Source organism: Hyla sarda, chromosome 3 (assembly GCF_029499605.1).
Source record: "Hyla sarda isolate aHylSar1 chromosome 3, aHylSar1.hap1, whole genome shotgun sequence".
Classification (NCBI taxonomy): Eukaryota; Metazoa; Chordata; class Amphibia; order Anura; family Hylidae; genus Hyla; species Hyla sarda.
Window position 1 is genome coordinate 27,985,087 of NC_079191.1, and position 20,815 is coordinate 28,005,901.

At 44.9% G+C, this 20,815-nt stretch overlaps 3 protein-coding genes across 8 annotated transcripts in view; 1 reads left to right on the forward strand and 2 right to left on the reverse strand.

The window, feature by feature from the left end:
* The window catches only part of LOC130361218 (cytochrome P450 2K1-like), a 221,263-nt gene extending 220,233 nt beyond the window's left edge, over positions 1–1,030 (reverse strand). Inside the window, exons 1-2 of the mRNA XM_056563949.1 lie at positions 916–1,030; positions 311–510 (exon numbers count right to left, since the gene is read on the reverse strand). Coding sequence (XP_056419924.1) covers positions 311–493 — 183 coding nt within the window. The 5' untranslated portion in view covers positions 494–510; positions 916–1,030. The remainder of the gene's footprint in view (positions 1–310; positions 511–915) is intronic.
* Positions 1–20,815, forward strand: part of LOC130361225 (serine/threonine-protein kinase SBK1-like) — a 613,716-nt gene that overhangs the window by 135,265 nt on the left and 457,636 nt on the right. The window lies entirely within an intron of this gene.
* Positions 7,192–20,815, reverse strand: part of LOC130360957 (uncharacterized) — a 95,106-nt gene continuing 81,482 nt past the window's right edge. The window contains exon 20 of the mRNA XM_056563513.1: positions 7,192–8,965. Within this exon, the coding sequence (XP_056419488.1) occupies positions 8,787–8,965 (179 nt within the window). The 3' untranslated portion in view covers positions 7,192–8,786. The remainder of the gene's footprint in view (positions 8,966–20,815) is intronic.

The following is a 20,815-nucleotide window of genomic DNA, read 5'->3' on the forward strand; positions in this document are numbered from 1 at the left end:
TCTCCAGAATCGGTAACCTAATTAGATGTCCAGCTAGAGTGATCGAACACATGACACTCAGCTAGAGGATTTATGGGAAATAAAGGCTGCATTACAGAATCCACATCATTGTACAAATGTAAACCAAAGTGGAGCCTATCCCTTGCCTGCCCCATTAGCAAAAAGTGATAGGTACAAGGCACACATAAAAACCTCTACATTATTCTCTAATAAAATCCTATACTGCACTATATAAGCAAAAATGCCTTCTATAGGACAGAACAGGAACCCTTTAGGATTAAATACCGTAGTTGTACAATCTGAGTGTTACCTGATGAAATGTATGATATGGTTTCTTCAGGTCTAGAATGTGCAGATTTCCAATGATCGGTAAGGGTCTTGGTCCAGGCGGCAGATTATAATGAACATTTCTTTTTCGTCCATATAAAAATATGGCAACAAAAAGGCATAAAATAATAGATATAACCAATGTGATGGGATCAGAGATGTTCATGGTGCCAGGAAACGTTTCTATGGAAAGACCAATATGAGAATGATTGTGTGTATACGGAGGAGCTGAGTTTATCATACGGTATAACCCACTATGACGTTATGTGTTATTTTGGTTCTACATATTATGCTACATATAGAACTACAAAGTGAGTTACTACAATAAATTAACAATAATTTAACATGACATGTTGAGCTCTGCTTCATCTGTATATGAAGCCATGCAGAAATCATTGTTGTTGGACGTGTTACTCCACAATTGTGCACGGTCTGTTTAGCTATTGGTGGACTGACATGTTCTTCAACAACAACAACAGCAACAACAACAACAACAACAGCAACAACTACCCATCAATATTTAGTTGCTGAACTATCACCCTCACATAGTACATTGAGGGTAATATCTATAAATCTATTTTATCTCACCTTAAATCCTGCAGTGGTCACAGTTATATTTTGCTTTTAGCTCCCAGGAATGCTCAGGATGATCCAAGTCTTCTGCCTGACACGCACTTGTGATTTACACTGCATGACCCTCTGTTACCTATGAACCGGCAACTAGATCCTTGTAAGCCAGCCAGATAGTTAACCCATAAGGACCTTAGAAGTGAAGGTGTGGCAATGTTGTGCTAAGAACCGCAAACAAGATTAATAAATGATCAATGGCCACAGATTGCTGATATATACATCAGAGTCAGGTGTCAGAGTCAGATATCAAAGTCAAATATGCAGAAGATTCAAAAGTTATCCTGTATAATGGTGTATCAATCAGACCAAGGTGTAGGTATCAGGTAGATTTATTAATAAGAACAATACGGTTTGACCCTGGACTAGGGTCTTCATCAGGTTAACCTGATGAAGACCCTAGTCAAGGTTCGAAACACGTTGTTTTTATTAATAAATCTACCTGATACCTACACCTTGGTCTTATTGATGAACCATTATACAGGATAACTTTTGAATCTTCTGCATAGCTATCGTACCGGACATGGTGATCCCCGGAGCGGGTTGATTCTGTGGCTGCTCATTGGATTTATTCTCTCCCCATGCTACTGTAGGTGTTGTGCTCTTAGCGCAACACCATTCGATAAGGGCCAATATTCATACCTCATCCTGCTCTGCTTATCTCTGACGGGCATCACTAGGGGCGCACCCAGGTCTCTCACCTTTTTTCTCTACATTTTACAGATATCAAAGTCAGCTAATAGAGTCAGAAATCACAGTCAAGTATAAGAGTCAGGAATCAAAGTCATCGGTCAGTGTCAGGTAAGATTATGACATCAATGGCCAGACGTAGGTATCAGTCAGGAGTCAGAATCAGGTAATAAAGTCAGGGATCAGAGTCAGGTATCAGCATCAGCTAACAGAGTCGGGAGTCAGTCTATGGAAGAAACCTGTTTTTTATCATATACAAATCATCTTGGGACATGGGAAGTGTGGGAGAGCAGATTAAGCAACAGAAACTAAAAAGATAATTGAAGTATTTTGCAAAATTTGCCTGGATTCTTTTTAGATATAGCAACTCTTGTAGTAGTGTTCAACATCTTTAAAACGATCTTCAGAAGCCGCAAATCTGGAAACAATACATATTTCTACTTTGATGTGTTTATCATTTCCAAAAAAGTTAATAATTACTCTACAGTAGTTAATAATTTATCTACAGTATTTGTTCAAGTTGCAAAAACAAACGAACAAGAGATAAAAATACAAAAGTCCACAAAAGTGAAACACGGTTAGTTTCAAAACATGTGGTCAGGTATATGGGGTGATCATGTGACAGTATTAGGTAGGCCGCCAGGTCTGCTCTGCCCCCTATGTCAGCTCTTCATTCCTACTCCCAGGGTGCCTGATGAATCTGACGGGCCAACCTCTCAGACTTTCTCAGACCACAAGGTCCATTGCGGAACGGCCCTTTGGCGGCAGGGAAGGTGGTCAGTGTTGTTCTGCCGACGTGGAATACGCCACTGATCCATGGTGTGGGAAACAATTAGATGAAGCTTAAAGGAGTACTCCGGTGAAAACCTTTTTACTTTTAAATCAACTGGTGCCAGAAAGTTAAACATATTTGTAAATTACTTCTATTAAAAAATCTTAATCCTTCCAGTACTTATTAGCTGCTGAATGGTACAGAGGAAATTCCTTTCTTTTTGGAACACTGATGACATCACGAGCACAGTGCTCTCTGCTGACATCTCTGTCCATTTTAGCAACCGTGCATAGCAGATGTATGCTGCATGGTGGGCAGCATGGTGGCTTAGTGATTAGCAGTGATTGCAGTGCTGGGGCCTTGGGTTCAAATCCCACTAAGGACAACAATAAATAAATAAAGACTTATTATTACTATTATTATAATAACATCAGCAGAGAGCACTGTGCTCGTGATGTCATCAGAGAGCATTCCAAAAAGAAAATAATTTCCTCTAGTAGTATTCAGCAGCTAATAAGTACAGGAAGGATTAAGATTTTTTAATAGAAGTAATGTAAAAATCTGTTTAACTTTCCAGAGCCAGTTGATTTAAAAGAAAAAAAGTTTTCACCGGGGTACCCCTTCAAGAATTCATCATTGTCTAACTCTATTTATAACTCTATTCAAAGATAATTCAGACTGTTGCACAAAATCTGAGGGCATTTTGAATAAATGCTCAATGGACCGCATCCTTCCATCTCTGGAACTCCTAGATTAGGGCAACTGAGATATCAAAACTGAGACTTCAGATTCATACTCAAAACAAAAAAAAAGAAGCAAATTTCTCTGCAATATGGAAGATAACATAAGAAACCAGGCCTATACATAGCATGATACCTCGAGACCAGAAGCTCCAAAACTATTACTCTCCTTGAAAAACCTAGGGGGTTGGTATGTATTTAATAGGGGGTAATCTAGTAAAAAGATGGCAGTTCAGACAGGATTTATTAAGACTGGATAAAATAGAATATATGTGCAAGAAAGTATAATCAGTTTGATAATTATATAATTAATAATAGAAATGTATTATAATACACAATACTGCAATACACCACAAGGCCCTTGAGGTTATAGAATAGTATGCATAAGATAAGTGAAAAGTAGTAATATATATTGGTACTGGCCACATAAAAACCGTATTCAGAAAGTATAATGAATAGAGTATACTCTTCTGGCACCGGTAGTTCCCAGCTTCCTCCTCTAAAGCTACGGAAGAGAGAGTTTAGATCATAGATCAGTGCTGACATCGGGACCCACCAGAAGATTCTCCGGTGGGACAGTTTGATGCTTCTTCTACCTCCCCCTTATTTTATTCAATGACCTTCTCCCCTTCAGGGCTTGTGCAAGGATTTTTGTCATGCTAGGCAAAAGCAAATTTTGCTGTCCCCTTGACTCCACCCATTGGCCCACCCTTTGACACTCCCCAATTTACTACTGGGGTTACACACTGTAGCAAGCCCCCCTTCTCATGTAATTAGCTTACTACTGGGGTGACACACTGTAACAAACCTGCTCCTCATGCTGCTGGCTGAGCAAGTGGTTCAGATGCTGGTTGTCTAACTTTATTGCAGCAGGCAGAGCAGCCCCCCCCCCCCATCAAGAGGGTGCTCTGGGCAGCTGCCTGTTTTGCCTATAGGCAGAGAAGGCCCTGACCCCCCCCCCCCCCCCCAGATTGTTCCAGCACTCCCCAGGGTCTGTATTGCTCACTTTGGGAAACACTTCTCTAACAAAATAATAGACCCCAAAAGTTGAGCAGAAAAGCAGAAGACAACCCCAATTAGAGTTGCACAATATTAACAGCAAAGATTACGATGTAGTGAAAAGTGAGTGCATACATGTTCTGTATATAAAAGGTAGACCCCCGGAGTCCCCTCAGCATAACACTTCATATACTGTATTCAGGGCTGTGCACCCTTTATTTAGCAGAGCTTCAGCCAGATCTGTTTTCATTATATCATCTTCATTTATAAAATAATTAAGATATAATGTACCTACCAACCTTGTAGACTTTACAGAACCACACCTTAAACTGAATCTCATCTCATAACAGGTGGATTTGGATTGAATCCAAGACATAATAGTAAAACAAATGGTCACCTTTTAGTGAACTAGGGCTTGTGTAACATGAAATTATGTCCTCATATTACACGGATTCTTTAGGGCTGAACAAATCTCCACTCATCGGTTTTAGATAATATTGTTCACGACACCTGGATTATATTAGTAATTTTAGTGGTGGATATTGTGATGCGGAAATTCTGCCTCCAAAAGAATGAGCTTACTACAAAAGGGTATGGAGGGGGTGGGGGTCTGAGCACCCCCAAATCCAAGTGATTGCACTGACCTTGGAATGTTGCGTCAGTCACAATATCTATATTCAATATTGTATCAATCAATAGTAGGTCCTGCAGCTGATTTTGCCCTTCCCGGTGATGAAGCAGGGTACAGCACCATAGAGAGGGCATTAGTTGTCTGATCATGGGGAGCCCGCCACTGGGACCCCCCTACCCCGCGATCTCTGTGCAGTACCCGCATTATATGCCGGGCTGCTGTTCCAATCCCGGAAACCTATGTGTTTCCGGGACTGGAGACATGATGTCACGCCACACCCCCTCCATTCATGTCTATGGGAGGGGACATGACGGCCGTCACGCCCCCTCCCATTGACATGAATGGAGGGGGCATGGCGTGACGTCACAACGGGGCTTGGGGTGACGTCATGTCTCCAGCCCTGGAAACACAGAGGTTTCTGAGACTGGAGCAGCAAAGCAAGCTCAAGGAAGGGGATCTCCCGGGTTTTGATGCTTTTGTCTGGGATGGTTTTATTCTTGTGCATATTCTCCATTCCAAAACGTTTAGGTGGATAAGGGTTCCAAGGTCTCCCTTTATCATGATGCTTTTATTTGGGGATAGAATGTTTCTCAGGGAATTTAGAGTTAAAGAGGTACTCCGCTGCTCAGCGTTTGGAACAAACTGTTCCGAACGCTGGAGTCGGTGCCGGGAGCTTGTGACATCATAGTCCTGCCCCCTCTTGATGTCATGTCCCGCCCCCTCAATGCAAGTCTATGGGAGGAGGAGTGACAGCTGCCAAGCCCCCTCCCATAGACTTGCATTGAGGGGGAGGGGCATGATGGCATGAAGGGGCAGGGCTCTGATGTCACGAGCTCCCGGCGCCGTCTCCAGCGTTCAGAACTGTTTTTTCCAAATGCTGAGCAGCAGAGTACCCCTTTAAGTTTTAGTATTAGCAGTCTGGTGAAGCACAGTGGGGTATTTCAGTTGGGCCCTCTTCCTGCTCAGCACTTTTTTCCCTGATCATTAGCCTATTTTTTAGAGCTCCCCTTCTTTCTCCCTCAGCTCCCCTGTGGTCTGTGGTACCTTGGGTTGTTTGGACTCTCCCAGGGGTGGGTATTTGGAATGTCCTGCCAATTAGAGGGATTTTGTAAAGGTACACCCTGGAGTGTTAAGGCCCACACGGCGAGCGCGTTCAGATATGCCCTATGTTGTCTAGGAGTTAAACCTAATGGGTCCATCAGAAGTAAGCTGTGGAATATGCTGGTAACCTGTTCTAATAAAAAAAATTGGAAAGTTTCTTACATTTGCTTGATTTATGCAGACTTTGCTCAATGTGTCATGACTATTTATAGAGGCATATGCGTTTTTTTTCCCATATAATGCTAAGTCACCTTTAGTATTCTAGCAGTGTATTTTTATTTTTTTTATCTTAGCTGAACTGCATCCATACATTTTATTATGGCAACTGAGTCCCTTAAAGGGATAGGGGATAAGATGTCTGATCTCCGGGGTCCTGCCCCTGGAACCCCCACAATCTCTGTGCAGCACCTAGTGTTTGTTTAGAATGATGGGTGCGGGCAGCGGGGGTCATGATGCCACAGCCACGCCCCTTGTGATGTGACAGCCACCACGCCCCCTTCCATAGACTTGCATTGAGGGGGTAAGGTGTGATGTCACGATGGGCATGTCTGTGACGTCATGACCCCTGCCACCCGCTACAAGCGTGTGGAACAAAATTGTTCCAAACGCTGGGGCAGCGGAGTACCCCTTTAACTACAACTCATAAAACTAGGCCAACTCAGGCCATCAGAAAACGACATGCTTTCATGTGTAACAGAAAATGGTCTGTTCTATGTGGCTGACCTCATGGGAACATCTTTTGTCAGACTACTCTTTTCTGTGTGCAAATTCTATATCGTATCCTATGAAGTGCAGTTTCACATAACTACTATGTGTGCAAGAGCTGACAGAGATAAAAGGGGACTGGCTGAAGCTATATCTCATCTGATACTCTATAGTGTTAGTGCACGGATGTTTGTTGGCACTGATCTGTCATTTGCTTCACATAGGGCACAGAGCAGGGGAAGTGATGAGTCTTCCCACAAGTCATCATGGGAAATGTAGGCATTAGGAGGGACATATGAGAGGGCAATACGAATCAAGATACTGCAAGCGAGAGAAGAGCCAGTGTTCTGAAAACAAGGCTTCAGAACACCACGCAGTAGATAGCGGGGGTTCCATCGGTGGGATCCACCACAGTCAGACACTTATCCCCTATCACGTGATAAGATGTAATGTACCGGAGTTCCCCTTTTAAGCTCATCCATCTGTTCTCCAAGTAGTATATCAATTAGGGATGATAAAAATACCACAAAATCCTTTCAACTACTGTAGCTGTATACCATAGGTAATTAAAATAAAACATACATGAATGCACTGCATTTTTCTTTATTTTATTTGTTGCTGAATTTTAATACAATTATACCACATTATTATACATTTCTTCATACTGTACATTAGTCAAGGTTTCCTGATGGAGAAGAATGCTGAAGCTCCACTAATTTGCCAGAGATAGCTAAGAGCAGTGGATGTCTGTCTCAAAGAGAATGAATGGACCGGTGGCACAACTCAACACATCACCAGTGTTCCCATTCTGAAGATCGCAGGGGGAACCAGCGATTGTACCCCCCATGATCAGAACCGCTATTCTGTGTCATAAAACTTACTGAATGTTCCTCTAGATTGTATGCCAATGAATTCATTTTTTAATTAAAATTGTAATCTCGGTGGAAATTTGTTTACTCCTTCTATTACTACTACTAGCCCTTCACACCAATCCCCCACCGGTCTGGTCTATAATGTTTTATGCTGTACTGCTGCTGTTGTCAGTGCAACCCTACATCCCTGCTGCCGCTAACACCATCCACAGAGCCACATCTCCTGCCTTGTCTATCATGTTCCAAACTATACTTCTGCTGCTATAACAAACCTGAAACTTGCCAAAAAAGGGAAGCCTGCTTGGTGTAGATTTGTGTAAAAATTGTACAACTTTATGCAGATTAGGGCTGGTGCAGAGGGGTTGTGGTTGTGTGTGAAGTGGGCATGCCTGGTAGTATTTGTAGACTTCTGAGGCTGCCACATGGGTGTTTGCCCCCCTAGATAAATCCGGCATGATCCCACACATATGAAACACCAGACTTAGTACATTCCCCCTTACTTCACTTTCCAGGACAATTGGGTTCAAATCCAACCAAGGGCTTTATCTTTATGGCCTCTGTATGGTCTTTCCTGGTTTTTACGAGAGAGTTGTTCCATACTTCAAAAAATGTTTCTCTCGATCTTCTGCTGCTCTATTCCATGCTCACATCCTCCATTATTATCCTCTACTATCCAAACACAGGATGCCAAGTTTGTGTACTTATTGTTTACTTAATCTGCCAATGACTGGGAAATGTTGAAGGAAGAGTCAGTCCAGTGATCATAGTGATCAGTCCAGGATTATAGTTAGGCCGACCATGGCTGATGGCCAAATATTTGTCTCTCCTAACCCCCCCCCCCCTCTCCCCATACACATACATGTGGTCAGGAAGGTGAGTGGGGATAAAGCTGCTGCCATACAGGTCGAGAAGGGGCTTATCACCCCGTTAGAAGGATTGGGCATGTTAAAATCCAACATGACTGACTGTTCTCGCCCCAACTCCTGCTGTAAGGGGGCAGTCAGGGGGCCTCCATATACAGGCCCCCACATATCTAATGCGTATAGCCAGCTGTAGGAGTAGTAGGTGCATGGGTGTCAGGTGGCTTGAAGTAGTGGTAAATAAAATAAAATTATTATAATTATTATAAATTTGATTGTATACTGCATATATTTAAATTTGGTAATTTAAAATCATATTTTGCTCCTAAATTGTTTAAGTTTGGGGCCAACAGCATCTAGGTATTTTCTTAGTCTGGAGCCCTGGTTCATGGTAACCGTCCTTCATCTTTAAAATTTTGTTTTACCACAAACTTATCTACACATTTATTCAATTATACTTCGTTATACACGCGGTAAAGCACATATCTTATGGGGCACTGGAGCAGCGGTGAGTCCAACTGTAGGGGTGAGGTCTAGTGTAGCCCCAGGAGGAACCTTGAATGTGAAATTCTGCAGCAGTTTTGTGAAAAACATGAACAGTTCCATTTTGGCCAAACTTTCTCCAGCACAACTTCTCTTACCTACGGCAATAAAATATGAAGTAAAGTGTTAAAAGATGGTATGCGTACAATAAAAAAAAAATCACAAAATCACAACCTGCGCTGTTTTAATGCATTGACGGTCCCAGTGTTATATTAACATCAGTGGGTCAGCCCAATCTACCATAAGTAGATTGACATAAGTGGGTCAGCCCAATCTAAACATTTTTGCAATATCAAAAATAGAAAAAAATTAAAAAAGCACATCCGCCCCTTGCACAGTTGCACCAATGGTGCCCGCCAAAGATATGCCTTAAGGGTACATTCAGACGAGCTGATTTACAGTGCGTATTTTGCTGCGGATCCGCCACTGAAGGACCTCTGTATGCTGCCTTTACATGTGCCTGCTCGGAGCGGTAATACGCCGCTACGAGCAGACACTCTGCGATGTGCGAGTCGCCGCGGGCATTCGCAATATACTCGCACATCGTGGCAGCTCTCGGCCTAGAGCAGAGGGAGTGGCCGCGATGTGTGCGAGTACACCGTGCATGCGCGTCGACTTGCACATCACTCCGAGCAGGCACATGTAAAAGCAGCATAGAGAGGTCCTTCAGTGGCGGATCTGCAGCGTAAAGTATGCTGTAAATCCGCTCGTCTGAACGTACCTGTCACGATGCCGGCTGGCAGGTAGTGGATCCTCTGTGCCAGAGAGGGATTGGCGTGGACCGTGCTAGAGGATCGGTTCTAAGTCACTACTGGTTTTCACCAGAGCCCGCCGCAAAGCGGGATGGTCTTGCTGCGGCGGTAGTGACCAGGTCGTATCCCCTAGCAACGGCTCAACCTCTCTGGCTGCTGAAGATAGGCGCGGTACAAGGGAGTAGACAGAAGCAAGGTCGGACGTAGCAGAAGGTCGGGGCAGGCAGCAAGGATCGTAGTCAGGGGCAACGGCAGGAGGTCTGGAACACAGGCTAGGAACACACAAGGAAACGCTTTCACTGGCACTAAGGCAACAAGATCCGGCGAGGGAGTGAAGGGGAAGTGAGGTGATATAGGGAAGTGCACAGGTGTAAACACTAATTGGAACCACTGCGCCAATCAGCGGCGCAGTGGCCCTTTAAATCGCAAAGACCCGGCGCGCGCGCGCCCTAGGGAGCGGGGCCGCGCGCGCCGGGACAGAACTGACGGAGAGCGAGTCAGGTACAGGAGCCGGGGTGCGCATCGCGAGCGGGCGCTACCCGCATCGCGAATCGCATCCCGGCCAGAGGCGGTATCGCAGCGCCCCGGGTCCGTGGAACCGAGCGGAGCGCTGCAGTGAGAGGAGTGTAGCGAGCGCTCCGGGGAGGAGCGGGGACCCGGAGCGCTCGGCGTAACAGTACCCCCCCCTTGGGTCTCCCCCTCTTCTTGGAGCCTGAGAACCTGAGGACCAGACTTTTGTCCAGGATATTGTCCTCAGGTTCCCAGGACCTCTCTTCTGGACCACAACCCTCCCAATCCACTAAAAAGAAGGTTTTCCCTCTGACCTTTTTAGATGCTAAAATTTCTTTGACGGAGAAGATGTCCGAGGAGCCGGAGACAGGAGTGGGGGGAACAGATTTGGGAGAGAAACGGTTAATGATAAGTGGTTTAAGAAGAGAAACATGAAAGGCATTAGGAATACGAAGAGAAGGAGGAAGAAGAAGTTTGTAAGAGACAGGATTAATCTGGCGCAAAACCTTGAAAGGACCAAGATAGCGTGGTCCCAACTTATAGCTAGGGACACGGAAGCGGACATATTTGGCGGAGAGCCATACCTTGTCTCCAGGGGAAAAAATGGGAGGAGCTCTTCTTTTCTTATCCGCGAATCTCTTCATGCGTGAAGAAGCCTGTAAGAGAGAATTTTGGGTCTCTCTCCATATGATGGAAAGATCACGAGAAATTTCATCCACAGCGGGCAGACCAGAGGGCAAGGGGGTAGGGAGGGGGGGAAGAGGGTGACGGCCGTACACCACGAAAAACGGGGATTTGGAGGAAGATTCAGAGATTCTGAAATTATACGAGAATTCGGCCCAAGGTAGAAGATCTGCCCAGTCATCCTGGCGGGAGGAAACAAAATGTCGTAAATAGTCACCCAAGATCTGGTTAATTCTTTCTACTTGTCCATTGGATTGAGGATGGTATGCAGAAGAAAAATTTAATTTAATCTTGAGTTGTTTACAGAGAGCCCTCCAGAATTTAGACACAAATTGGACGCCTCTATCCGAGACGATCTGCGTAGGCAACCCGTGAAGACGAAAAATGTGTACAAAAAATTGTTTAGCCAACTGAGGCGCTGAAGGAAGACCAGGAAGAGGGATGAAATGCGCCATTTTGGAGAATCGATCAACGACCACCCAAATAACAGTGTTGCCATGGGATGGGGGTAAGTCAGTAATAAAATCCATACCAATCAGAGACCAAGGTTGTTCGGGGACAGGCAGAGGAAGAAGAAAACCAGCGGGCTTCTGGCGAGGAGTCTTATCCCGGGCACAGATAGTGCAGGCTCGCACAAAGTCCACCACATCAGTCTCTAGAGTCGGCCACCAATAGAAGCGAGAGATGAGTTGCACAGATTTCTTGATGCCCGCATGACCTGCGAGATGGGAGGAGTGACCCCATTTGAGGATTCCGAGACGTTGGCGTGGAGAAACAAAGGTCTTTCCTGGAGGAGTTTGCCTGATGGAGGCTAGAGAAGTGGAAATCAGGCAGTCAGGAGGAATGATGTGTTGCGGAGAGAGTTCAATTTCAGAAGCATCCGAGGAACGAGAGAGAGCATCGGCCCTAATGTTCTTATCAGCAGGCCGAAAGTGAATTTCAAAATTAAATCGGGCAAAGAACAGAGACCACCTGGCCTGACGAGGATTCAGCCGTTGGGCAGACTGGAGGTAGGAGAGGTTCTTGTGATCGGTGTAAATAATAACTGGGAATCTTGATCCCTCCAGCAGATGTCTCCATTCCTCAAGTGCTAATTTAATGGCTAGAAGCTCTTGATCCCCGATGGAGTAGTTCCTCTCCGCCGGAGAGAAGGTCCTAGAAAAAAAACCACAAGTAACAGCATGCCCGGAAGAGTTTTTTTGTAGAAGGACAGCTCCAGCTCCCACTGAGGAGGCATCAACCTCCAATAGGAAGGGTTTAGATGGGTCAGGCCTGGAGAGCACGGGAGCCGAAGAGAAGGCAGACTTGAGTCGTTTAAAGGCGTCTTCCGCTTGAGGAGGCCAAGACTTGGGATCGGCATTTTTTTTGGTTAAAGCCACAATAGGAGCCACAATGGTAGAAAAATGTGGAATAAATTGCCTGTAATAATTGGCGAACCCCAAAAAACGTTGGATGGCACGGAGTCCGGAGGGGCGTGGCCAATCTAAGACGGCAGAAAGTTTATCTGGGTCCATTTGTAGTCCCTGGCCAGAGACCAAGTATCCTAGAAAAGGAAGAGATTGGCATTCAAACAGACATTTCTCAATTTTAGCATAGAGTTGATTGTCACGAAGTCTCTGAAGAACCATACGGACATGCTGGCGGTGTTCTTCTAGATTGGCCGAAAAAATTAGGATATCATCAAGATATACAACAACACAGGAGTATAACAGATCACGAAAAATTTCATTAACAAAGTCTTGGAAGACAGCAGGGGCGTTGCACAGGCCAAAGGGCATGACCAGATACTCAAAGTGTCCATCTCTGGTGTTAAATGCTGTTTTCCACTCATCCCCCTCTCTGATGCGGATGAGGTTATAGGCGCCTCTTAAGTCCAATTTAGTAAAGATGTGGGCACCTTGGAGGCGATCAAAGAGTTCAGAGATGAGGGGTAAGGGGTAGCGGTTCTTAACCGTGATTTTATTAAGTCCGCGGTAGTCAATGCAAGGACGTAGAGAGCCATCTTTTTTGGACACAAAGAAAAATCCGGCTCCGGCAGGAGAGGAGGATTTACGGATAAAGCCCTTTTTTAGATTCTCCTGGACGTATTCAGACATGGCAAGAGTCTCTGGGGCAGAGAGAGGATAAATTCTGCCCCGGGGTGGAGTAGTGCCCAGGAGGAGGTCGATAGGACAATCATAAGGCCTGTGAGGAGGTAGAGTCTCCGCTTGTTTTTTGCAGAAAACATCCGCGAAGTCCATATAGGCCTTAGGGAGACCGGTTACTGGAGGAAGCACAGAGTCACGGCAAGGGTTACTGGGAACCGGTTTTAGACAGTCCTTGGAACAAGAGGGCCCCCAACTCTTGATCTCCCCAGTGGACCAATCCAGGGTTGGGGAATGAAGTTGAAGCCAGGGAAGTCCAAGGAGAATTTCCGAGGAGCAATTGGGGAGGACCAAAAGTTCAATCCTCTCTTGATGAGATCCGATGCTCATTAGAAGGGGCTCCGTGCGGAAACGTATGGAACAGTCCAACCTTTCATTGTTTATACAATTGATGTAAAGGGGTCTGGTGAGACTGGTCACTGGGATGTTGAACCTGTTGACGAGAGAGGCCAAAATAAAGTTTCCTGCAGATCCAGAGTCCAATAAGGCCACAGAAGAGAAGGAGAAGGCAGAGGCAGACATCCGCACAGGCACAGTAAGACGTGGAGAAGCAGAGTAGACATCAAGGATTGTCTCACCTTTGTGCGGAGTCAGCGTACGTTTTTCCAGGCGGGGAGGGCGGATAGGACAATCCCTCAGGAAGTGTTCGGTACTAGCACAGTACAGGCAGAGGTTCTCCATGCGGCGTCGTGTCCTCTCTTGAGATGTCAGGCGAGACCGGTCGACCTGCATAGCCTCCACGGCGGGAGGCACAGGAACAGATTGCAGGGAACCAGAGGAGAGAGGAGCCGAGGAGAAGAAACGCCTCGTGCGAACAGAGTCCATATCTTGGCGGAGCTCCTGACGCCTTTCGGAAAAACGCATGTCAATGCGAGTGGCTAGGTGAATAAGTTCATGAAGATTAGCAGGCATTTCTCGTGCGGCCAGAACATCTTTAATGTTGCTGGATAGGCCTTTTTTAAAGGTCGCGCAGAGGGCCTCATTGTTCCAGGATAATTCAGAAGCAAGTGTACGGAATTGTACGGCATACTCGCCAACGGAAGAATTACCCTGGACCAGGTTCAACAGGGCAGTCTCAGCAGAAGAGGCTCGGGCAGGTTCCTCAAAGACACTTCGAATTTCCGAGAAGAAGGAGTGTACAGAGGCAGTGACGGGGTCATTGCGGTCCCAGAGCGGCGTGGCCCAAGCTAGGGCTTTTCCAGACAGCAGGCTGACTACGAAAGCCACCTTAGACCTTTCAGTGGGGAACTGGTCCGACATCATCTCCAAGTGTAATGAACATTGGGAAAGGAAGCCACGGCAAAACTTAGAGTCCCCATCAAATTTATCCGGCAAGGATAGTCGTAGTCCAGAAGCGGCCACTCGCTGCGGAGGAGGTACAGGAGCTGGCGGAGGAGATGATTGCTGGAGCTGTGGTAGTAACTGTTGTAGCATAACAGTCAGTTGAGACAGCTGTTGGCCTTGTTGCGCTATCTGTTGTGACTGCTGGGCGACCACCGTGGTGAGGTCAGCGACAACTGGCAGAGGAACTTCAGCGGGATCCATGGCCGGATCTACTGTCACGATGCCGGCTGGCAGGTAGTGGATCCTCTGTGCCAGAGAGGGATTGGCGTGGACCGTGCTAGAGGATCGGTTCTAAGTCACTACTGGTTTTCACCAGAGCCCGCCGCAAAGCGGGATGGTCTTGCTGCGGCGGTAGTGACCAGGTCGTATCCCCTAGCAACGGCTCAACCTCTCTGGCTGCTGAAGATAGGCGCGGTACAAGGGAGTAGACAGAAGCAAGGTCGGACGTAGCAGAAGGTCGGGGCAGGCAGCAAGGATCGTAGTCAGGGGCAACGGCAGGAGGTCTGGAACACAGGCTAGGAACACACAAGGAAACGCTTTCACTGGCACTAAGGCAACAAGATCCGGCGAGGGAGTGAAGGGGAAGTGAGGTGATATAGGGAAGTGCACAGGTGTAAACACTAATTGGAACCACTGCGCCAATCAGCGGCGCAGTGGCCCTTTAAATCGCAAAGACCCGGCGCGCGCGCGCCCTAGGGAGCGGGGCCGCGCGCGCCGGGACAGAACTGACGGAGAGCGAGTCAGGTACGGGAGCCGGGGTGCGCATCGCGAGCGGGCGCTACCCGCATCGCGAATCGCATCCCGGCCAGAGGCGGTATCGCAGCGCCCCGGGTCCGTGGAACCGAGCGGAGCGCTGCAGTGAGAGGAGTGTAGCGAGCGCTCCGGGGAGGAGCGGGGACCCGGAGCGCTCGGCGTAACAGTACCCTTAAAATGCCATATATAGATGCCCTCATACAGTTCCCTTTATGATCCTCAGGGTTCTTATCTCGGATATTCAGGGCTGGACTTATGCAACTTATGCAACTTTATGCAACTTTTACCCTATGGTTAACCCCTTAACGAAGAGCGCCCTAAATGTACGTCCTGGTGAGGTGGTACTTAACGCACCAGGACGTACATTTACGTCCTAAGCATAACCACGGGCATCGGAGCGATGCCCGGATCATGCGGGGCAGGTCCCGGCTGTAAATCGCAGCCAGGGACCCGCCGGTAATGGCGGACATTCGCGATCCCGCAGATGTCTGCCATTAACCCCTCAGATGCCGTGATCAATACAGATCACGGCATCTGCAGCATCACGGTCACTTAATTGGATGATCGGATCGCCCGCAGCGCTGCTGCGGCGATCCGATAATCCAGCACAGCAGACAGAGGTCCCCTCACCTGCCTCCGCTGTCTTCCGGGAGTCTTTTGCTCTGATCTGCCTTCCCGCAGACCTGAGCAGAAGATGACCGATAACCCTGATCAGTGCTGTGTCCTATACATAGCACTGAACAGGATTAGCAATCGAATGATTGCTATAAATAGTCCCCAATGGGGACTATTAAAGTGTAAAAATAAAAGCGAAAAAAAAAGAAAAAAACAAAGGAGAAAAACCCCCTCCCCCAATAAAAACGTAAATTGCCCCATTTTCCCTATTGCACCCCCAAAAAGTGTTACAAAAATATTTTATACACATATTTGGTATCACCTCGTGCGTAAATATCTGAACTATTAAAATAAAATGTTAATGATACTGTACGGTGAGCGGTGTGAACGTAAAAAAAAAAAAAAAGGCCAAAATAGCTGCTTTTTATAACATTTTATTCCAAAAATGTTTTATAAAAAATTTATTAAATCGTCAGCTTTGTACTTGTTGGAAGGAATTCTGTAGTTGTGAGTGCCCTACAGGGTAAGTTCTTCTTTTTTTTACTAGATCACTCTTTTTCTTCCTCACCATCTGAGGAGTCATCCTGCTGCTGCTGTTCTTCTTCTTCTTTTCCTCTTGTTTCTTGTCCTCCCCCTCTTCTTCTCTCTCTTTCTCCTCTTACCCTATGGTTCCCTCCATTTCTCCCTGGCCTTTTTCGGCCTTCACTTCCCCCTCTTCTCCCTTTCTTGCTGTCTTTCTGCTCTACAATACTATTCTCCCCCACCCCCCTTTCCTCCCATTCCCCTTACCCTATTTCCCTCCCCCTTCCAACTTCCCCCACCTCGCTCCCCTACCACCCCTTCTCCTAGCCCTGTCCCTGAGATGCTTCCTGCTCCCCCACCCCCTATCTCTCATATGTTCTCTGATGGATGTGCACTGAGGTGTGATTATGCGACTGTCATTTTTCACTTGTGTTGCAATCCCTAGCTGTGATGCTGCGACCCTGTCTTGGGTTGACCACTACCGTGGTCCTCTGACGCTTACTTCTTCTTTCTGTTTGTATACATATCTTGACGTGTCGCTGAGACCCTTGGCTTGTATTTTCGTACGATCAATGTTGTCTTCGGAATAGCAGCTGAAGCCCTTATTTTCATTTACGATTATATGAGAATGGGGATAGGGCCCTGTTTATTTACTGTTATGTGCTTGTACACATTATTTTTTTTGCATCTCTTTTGTATTGTTATTATTTGCAAAACCTCAATAAACCTTTACTTAAAAAAAAAATGTATTAAAATTTTTATATAAGCAAATATGGTATCAATAAAAAGTACAGATCACGGCGCAAAATTGAACCCTCATACCGCCACTTATATAGAAAAAATAAAAAATATAGGTCTTCAAAATAGGGGGATCTAGGGGGAACAAAAGTATTTAGTCAACGTTTGGAACAAACTATTCCAAATGCTGGAGCCGGCGCCGAGAGCTTGTGACGTCATAGCCCCCTCCCATAGACTTGCATTGAGGGGGCGGGGCATGATATCATGAGGGGGTGGGGCTAAGATGTCACAAGCTCTCGGCACCGGTTCCAGCATTTGGAACAGTTTGTTCCAAACGCTGAGCAGCGGAGTACCCCTTTAAGAAGATGAGAGAGGCCTGTAGTTTTCATCATAGATACAGTATACCTCAACTATAGGAGACATAATGAGAAAAAAAAAATCCATAAAATCACATTGTCTGATTTTTAACCCCTTAAGGATCGGGGGTTTTTCCGTTTTTGCATTTTCGTTTTTTTTTTTTTGCTCCTTGCCTTTAAAAAATCATAACTCTTTCAATTTTGCACCTAAAAATACATATGGTGGCTTATTTTTTGCGCCACTAATTCTACTTTGTAATGACATCAGTCATTTTGCCCAAAAATCTACGGTGAAACGGAAAAAAAATCATTGTGCGACAAAATTGAAAATAAACGCTGTTTTGTAACTTTTGGGGGCTTCCGTTTCTATGTAGTACATTTTTCGGTAAAAATGACACCTGATATTTATTCTGTAGGTCCATACAGTTAAAATGAGATCAATGCCGCGCGCTATTAGCCACTGGTCCCGGTCGTTGTTAGAGGCCGGGCCCGACCCGCTATGACGCGGGGCCACGCCGTGGCCCTGCGTTATAGATCGGGAGCAGACACATGACGTTCCAGTACGTCATGTGTCCTTAAGGGGTTAAAGAATTTACTTGCACATTATGGGGGGAAACAAGTATTTGGTCACCTACAAACAAGGTGAGAGAGGCCTGTAATTTCATCATAGGTATACCTCAACTATGAGAGACAGAATGCGGGGAAAATACAGTAAATCACATTGTAGGATTTTTTATGAATTAACTGGAAAATTCCTCAGTAAAATAAGTATTTGGTCATCTACAAGCAAGATTTCTGTCTCTCACAGACCTGTAACGTCTTCTTTAAGAGTCTCCTCTGTCCTCCACTCGTTACCTGTATTAATGGACCCTGTTTGAACTTGTTATCAGTATAAAAGTCCTGTCCACAACCTCAAACAGTCACACTCCAAACTCCACTATGGCCAAGACCAAAATGCTGTCAAAGAACACCAGAAACAAAATTGTAGACCTGCACCAGGCTGGGAAGTCTGAATCTGCAATAGGCAAGCAGCTTGGTGTGAAGAAATCAACTGTGGGAGCAATTATTAGAGAATTGAAGACATACAAGATCACTGATAATCTCCTTCGATCTGGAGCTCCACGTAAGATCTCACCCCGTGGTGTCAAAATAATCACAAGAATGGCGAGCAAAAATTCCAGAACAACACAGGCAGACCTAGTGAATGGCCTGCAGAGAGCTGGGACCAAAGTAACAAAAGCTACAAGCAGTAACATACTACGCCACCAGGGACTCAAGTCATGCAGTGCCAGACGTGTCCCCTTAAGCCAGTACATGTCCGGGCCTGTCTGAAGTTTGCTAGAGAGCATTTGGATGATCCAGAAGAGTATTGGGAGAATCTCATATGGTTAGATGAAACCAAAGTAGAACTTTTTGGTAAAAACTCAACTCGTCGTGTTTGGAGGAGAAAGAATGCTGAGTTGCATCCAAAGAACACCATACCTACTGTGAAGCATGGGGTGTAAACATCATGCTTTGGGCTGTTTTTCTGCTAAGGGACCAGGACAACTGATTCGTGTAAAGGAAAGAATGAACGGAGCCATGTATCATCAGATTTTGAGTGAAAACCTCCTTCCATCAGCCAGGGCATTGAAGAAGTAACGTGGCTGGATCTTTCAGCATGACAATGATCCCAAACACATCGCCCGAGCAACAAAGGAGTGGCTTCATAAGAAGCATTTCAAGGTCCTTGAGTGGCCTAGCCAGTCTCCAGATCTCAACCCATAGAAAACCTTTGGAGGAAGTTGAAAGTCTGTGTTGCCCAGCGACAGCCCCAAAACATCACTGCTCTAGAGGAGATCTGCATGGAGGAATGGGCCAAAATACCAGCAACAGTGTGTGAAAACCTTGTGAAGACTTACCAAAAATATTTGACCTCTGTCATTGCCAACAAAAGGTATATAACAAAGTATTAAGATGAACTTTTGTTATAGACCAAATACTTACTTTCCACCATAATTTGCAAATAAATTCTGATGTGATTTTATGGATTCTTTTTTCTCATTATGTCTCTCATAGTTGAGATATACCTATGATGAGAATTACAGGCCTCTCTCTTACATATTTTAATGTATTAGAAACAACTTTCTAATACCATGTCATAATATATATATATATATATATATATATATATATATATATATATATATATATATATTTGACTTGTAAAAACTGACCACTAGGGGTCTCCCTACATGTCCTGGCTGTAAGTCTCTATCAGAGTTCAGACTCATGCATGAGTCCTAACTCTCATAGTGCAGCCTGGACACTGATGAGCACATGGCTCAGCGACATTGAATACTGCCTGCAGTGAGCAAGCTTTGAAAGAGGATTATGAAGGAAATACTGGACAAAAGTGAAAAAGAAAAACTGCGGGGGGCAGGTAATGAAGAGGGCAACATACCAGCAGCATAATATAAAGTAATGGAAATGGTGGCAGGTACTCTTTAAAGCTCTTAGACAGTGTAATACATGTGTTTGATTCCATTGCCTGTATGTTGCAAACTAGTTCAACCAGAACCAAACATTTCCTGAAAGTTAGGCGAGCCCAGCAAAATGAATTTTTCTAAAGTTCACTCATCACCAGTCCTAACATATTTAAATTGATTTTAACCCCTTAAGGACCCCTTAACCCATTTGGACCTTAAGGACTAAGACAATTTTATTTTTACGTTTTCGTTTTTTCCTCCTCCCCTTCAAAAAATCATAACTCTTTCATATTTTCATCCACAGACTAGTATGAGGGCTTGTTTTTTGCGCGACCAGTTGTCTGTTGTAATGCCATCACTCTCTTTACCATAAAATGTATGGCGCAACCAAAAAAATATTATTTGTGTGGGGAAATTAAAAAGAAAACCGCAATTTTTTCAAATTTTGGAAGGTTTTGTTTTCACGCCGTACAATTTATGGTGAAAATGACATGTGTTTTTTATTCTCTGGGTCAATATGATTAAAATGATACCCATGATTATACACTTTTCTATTACTGTTGCGCTTAAAAAAAATCGCAAACTTTTTAACCAAATTAGTGCCTTTAAGATCCCCCTATTTTGAAGACCTATAACTTTTTCATTTTTCCGTATAAGCGGCAGTATGAGGGCTCATTTTTTGCGCCGTGATCTGTAATTATTATTAACACCATATTTGCTTATGCAAAACTTTTTATGAAATTTTTTATTAATGTTTTTTAGAATAAAATGTTATAAAAAATCAGCTATTTTGTACTTTTTTTTTTTTTTTACGTTCACGCCGTTCACCGTACGGGATCATTTACATTTTATTTTAATAGTTCGGATATTTATGCACGCGTCGATGCCAAATATGTATATAAAATAATTTTTTTACACTTTTTGAGGGTAAAATAGGGAAAATTAGACAATTTACGTTTTTATTGGGGGAGGGGTTTTTCACTTTTTTTTTTCCTTTTTTTTTTACACTCTTATAGTCCCCATAGGGGACTATTTATAGCAACCATTCAATTGCTAATGCTG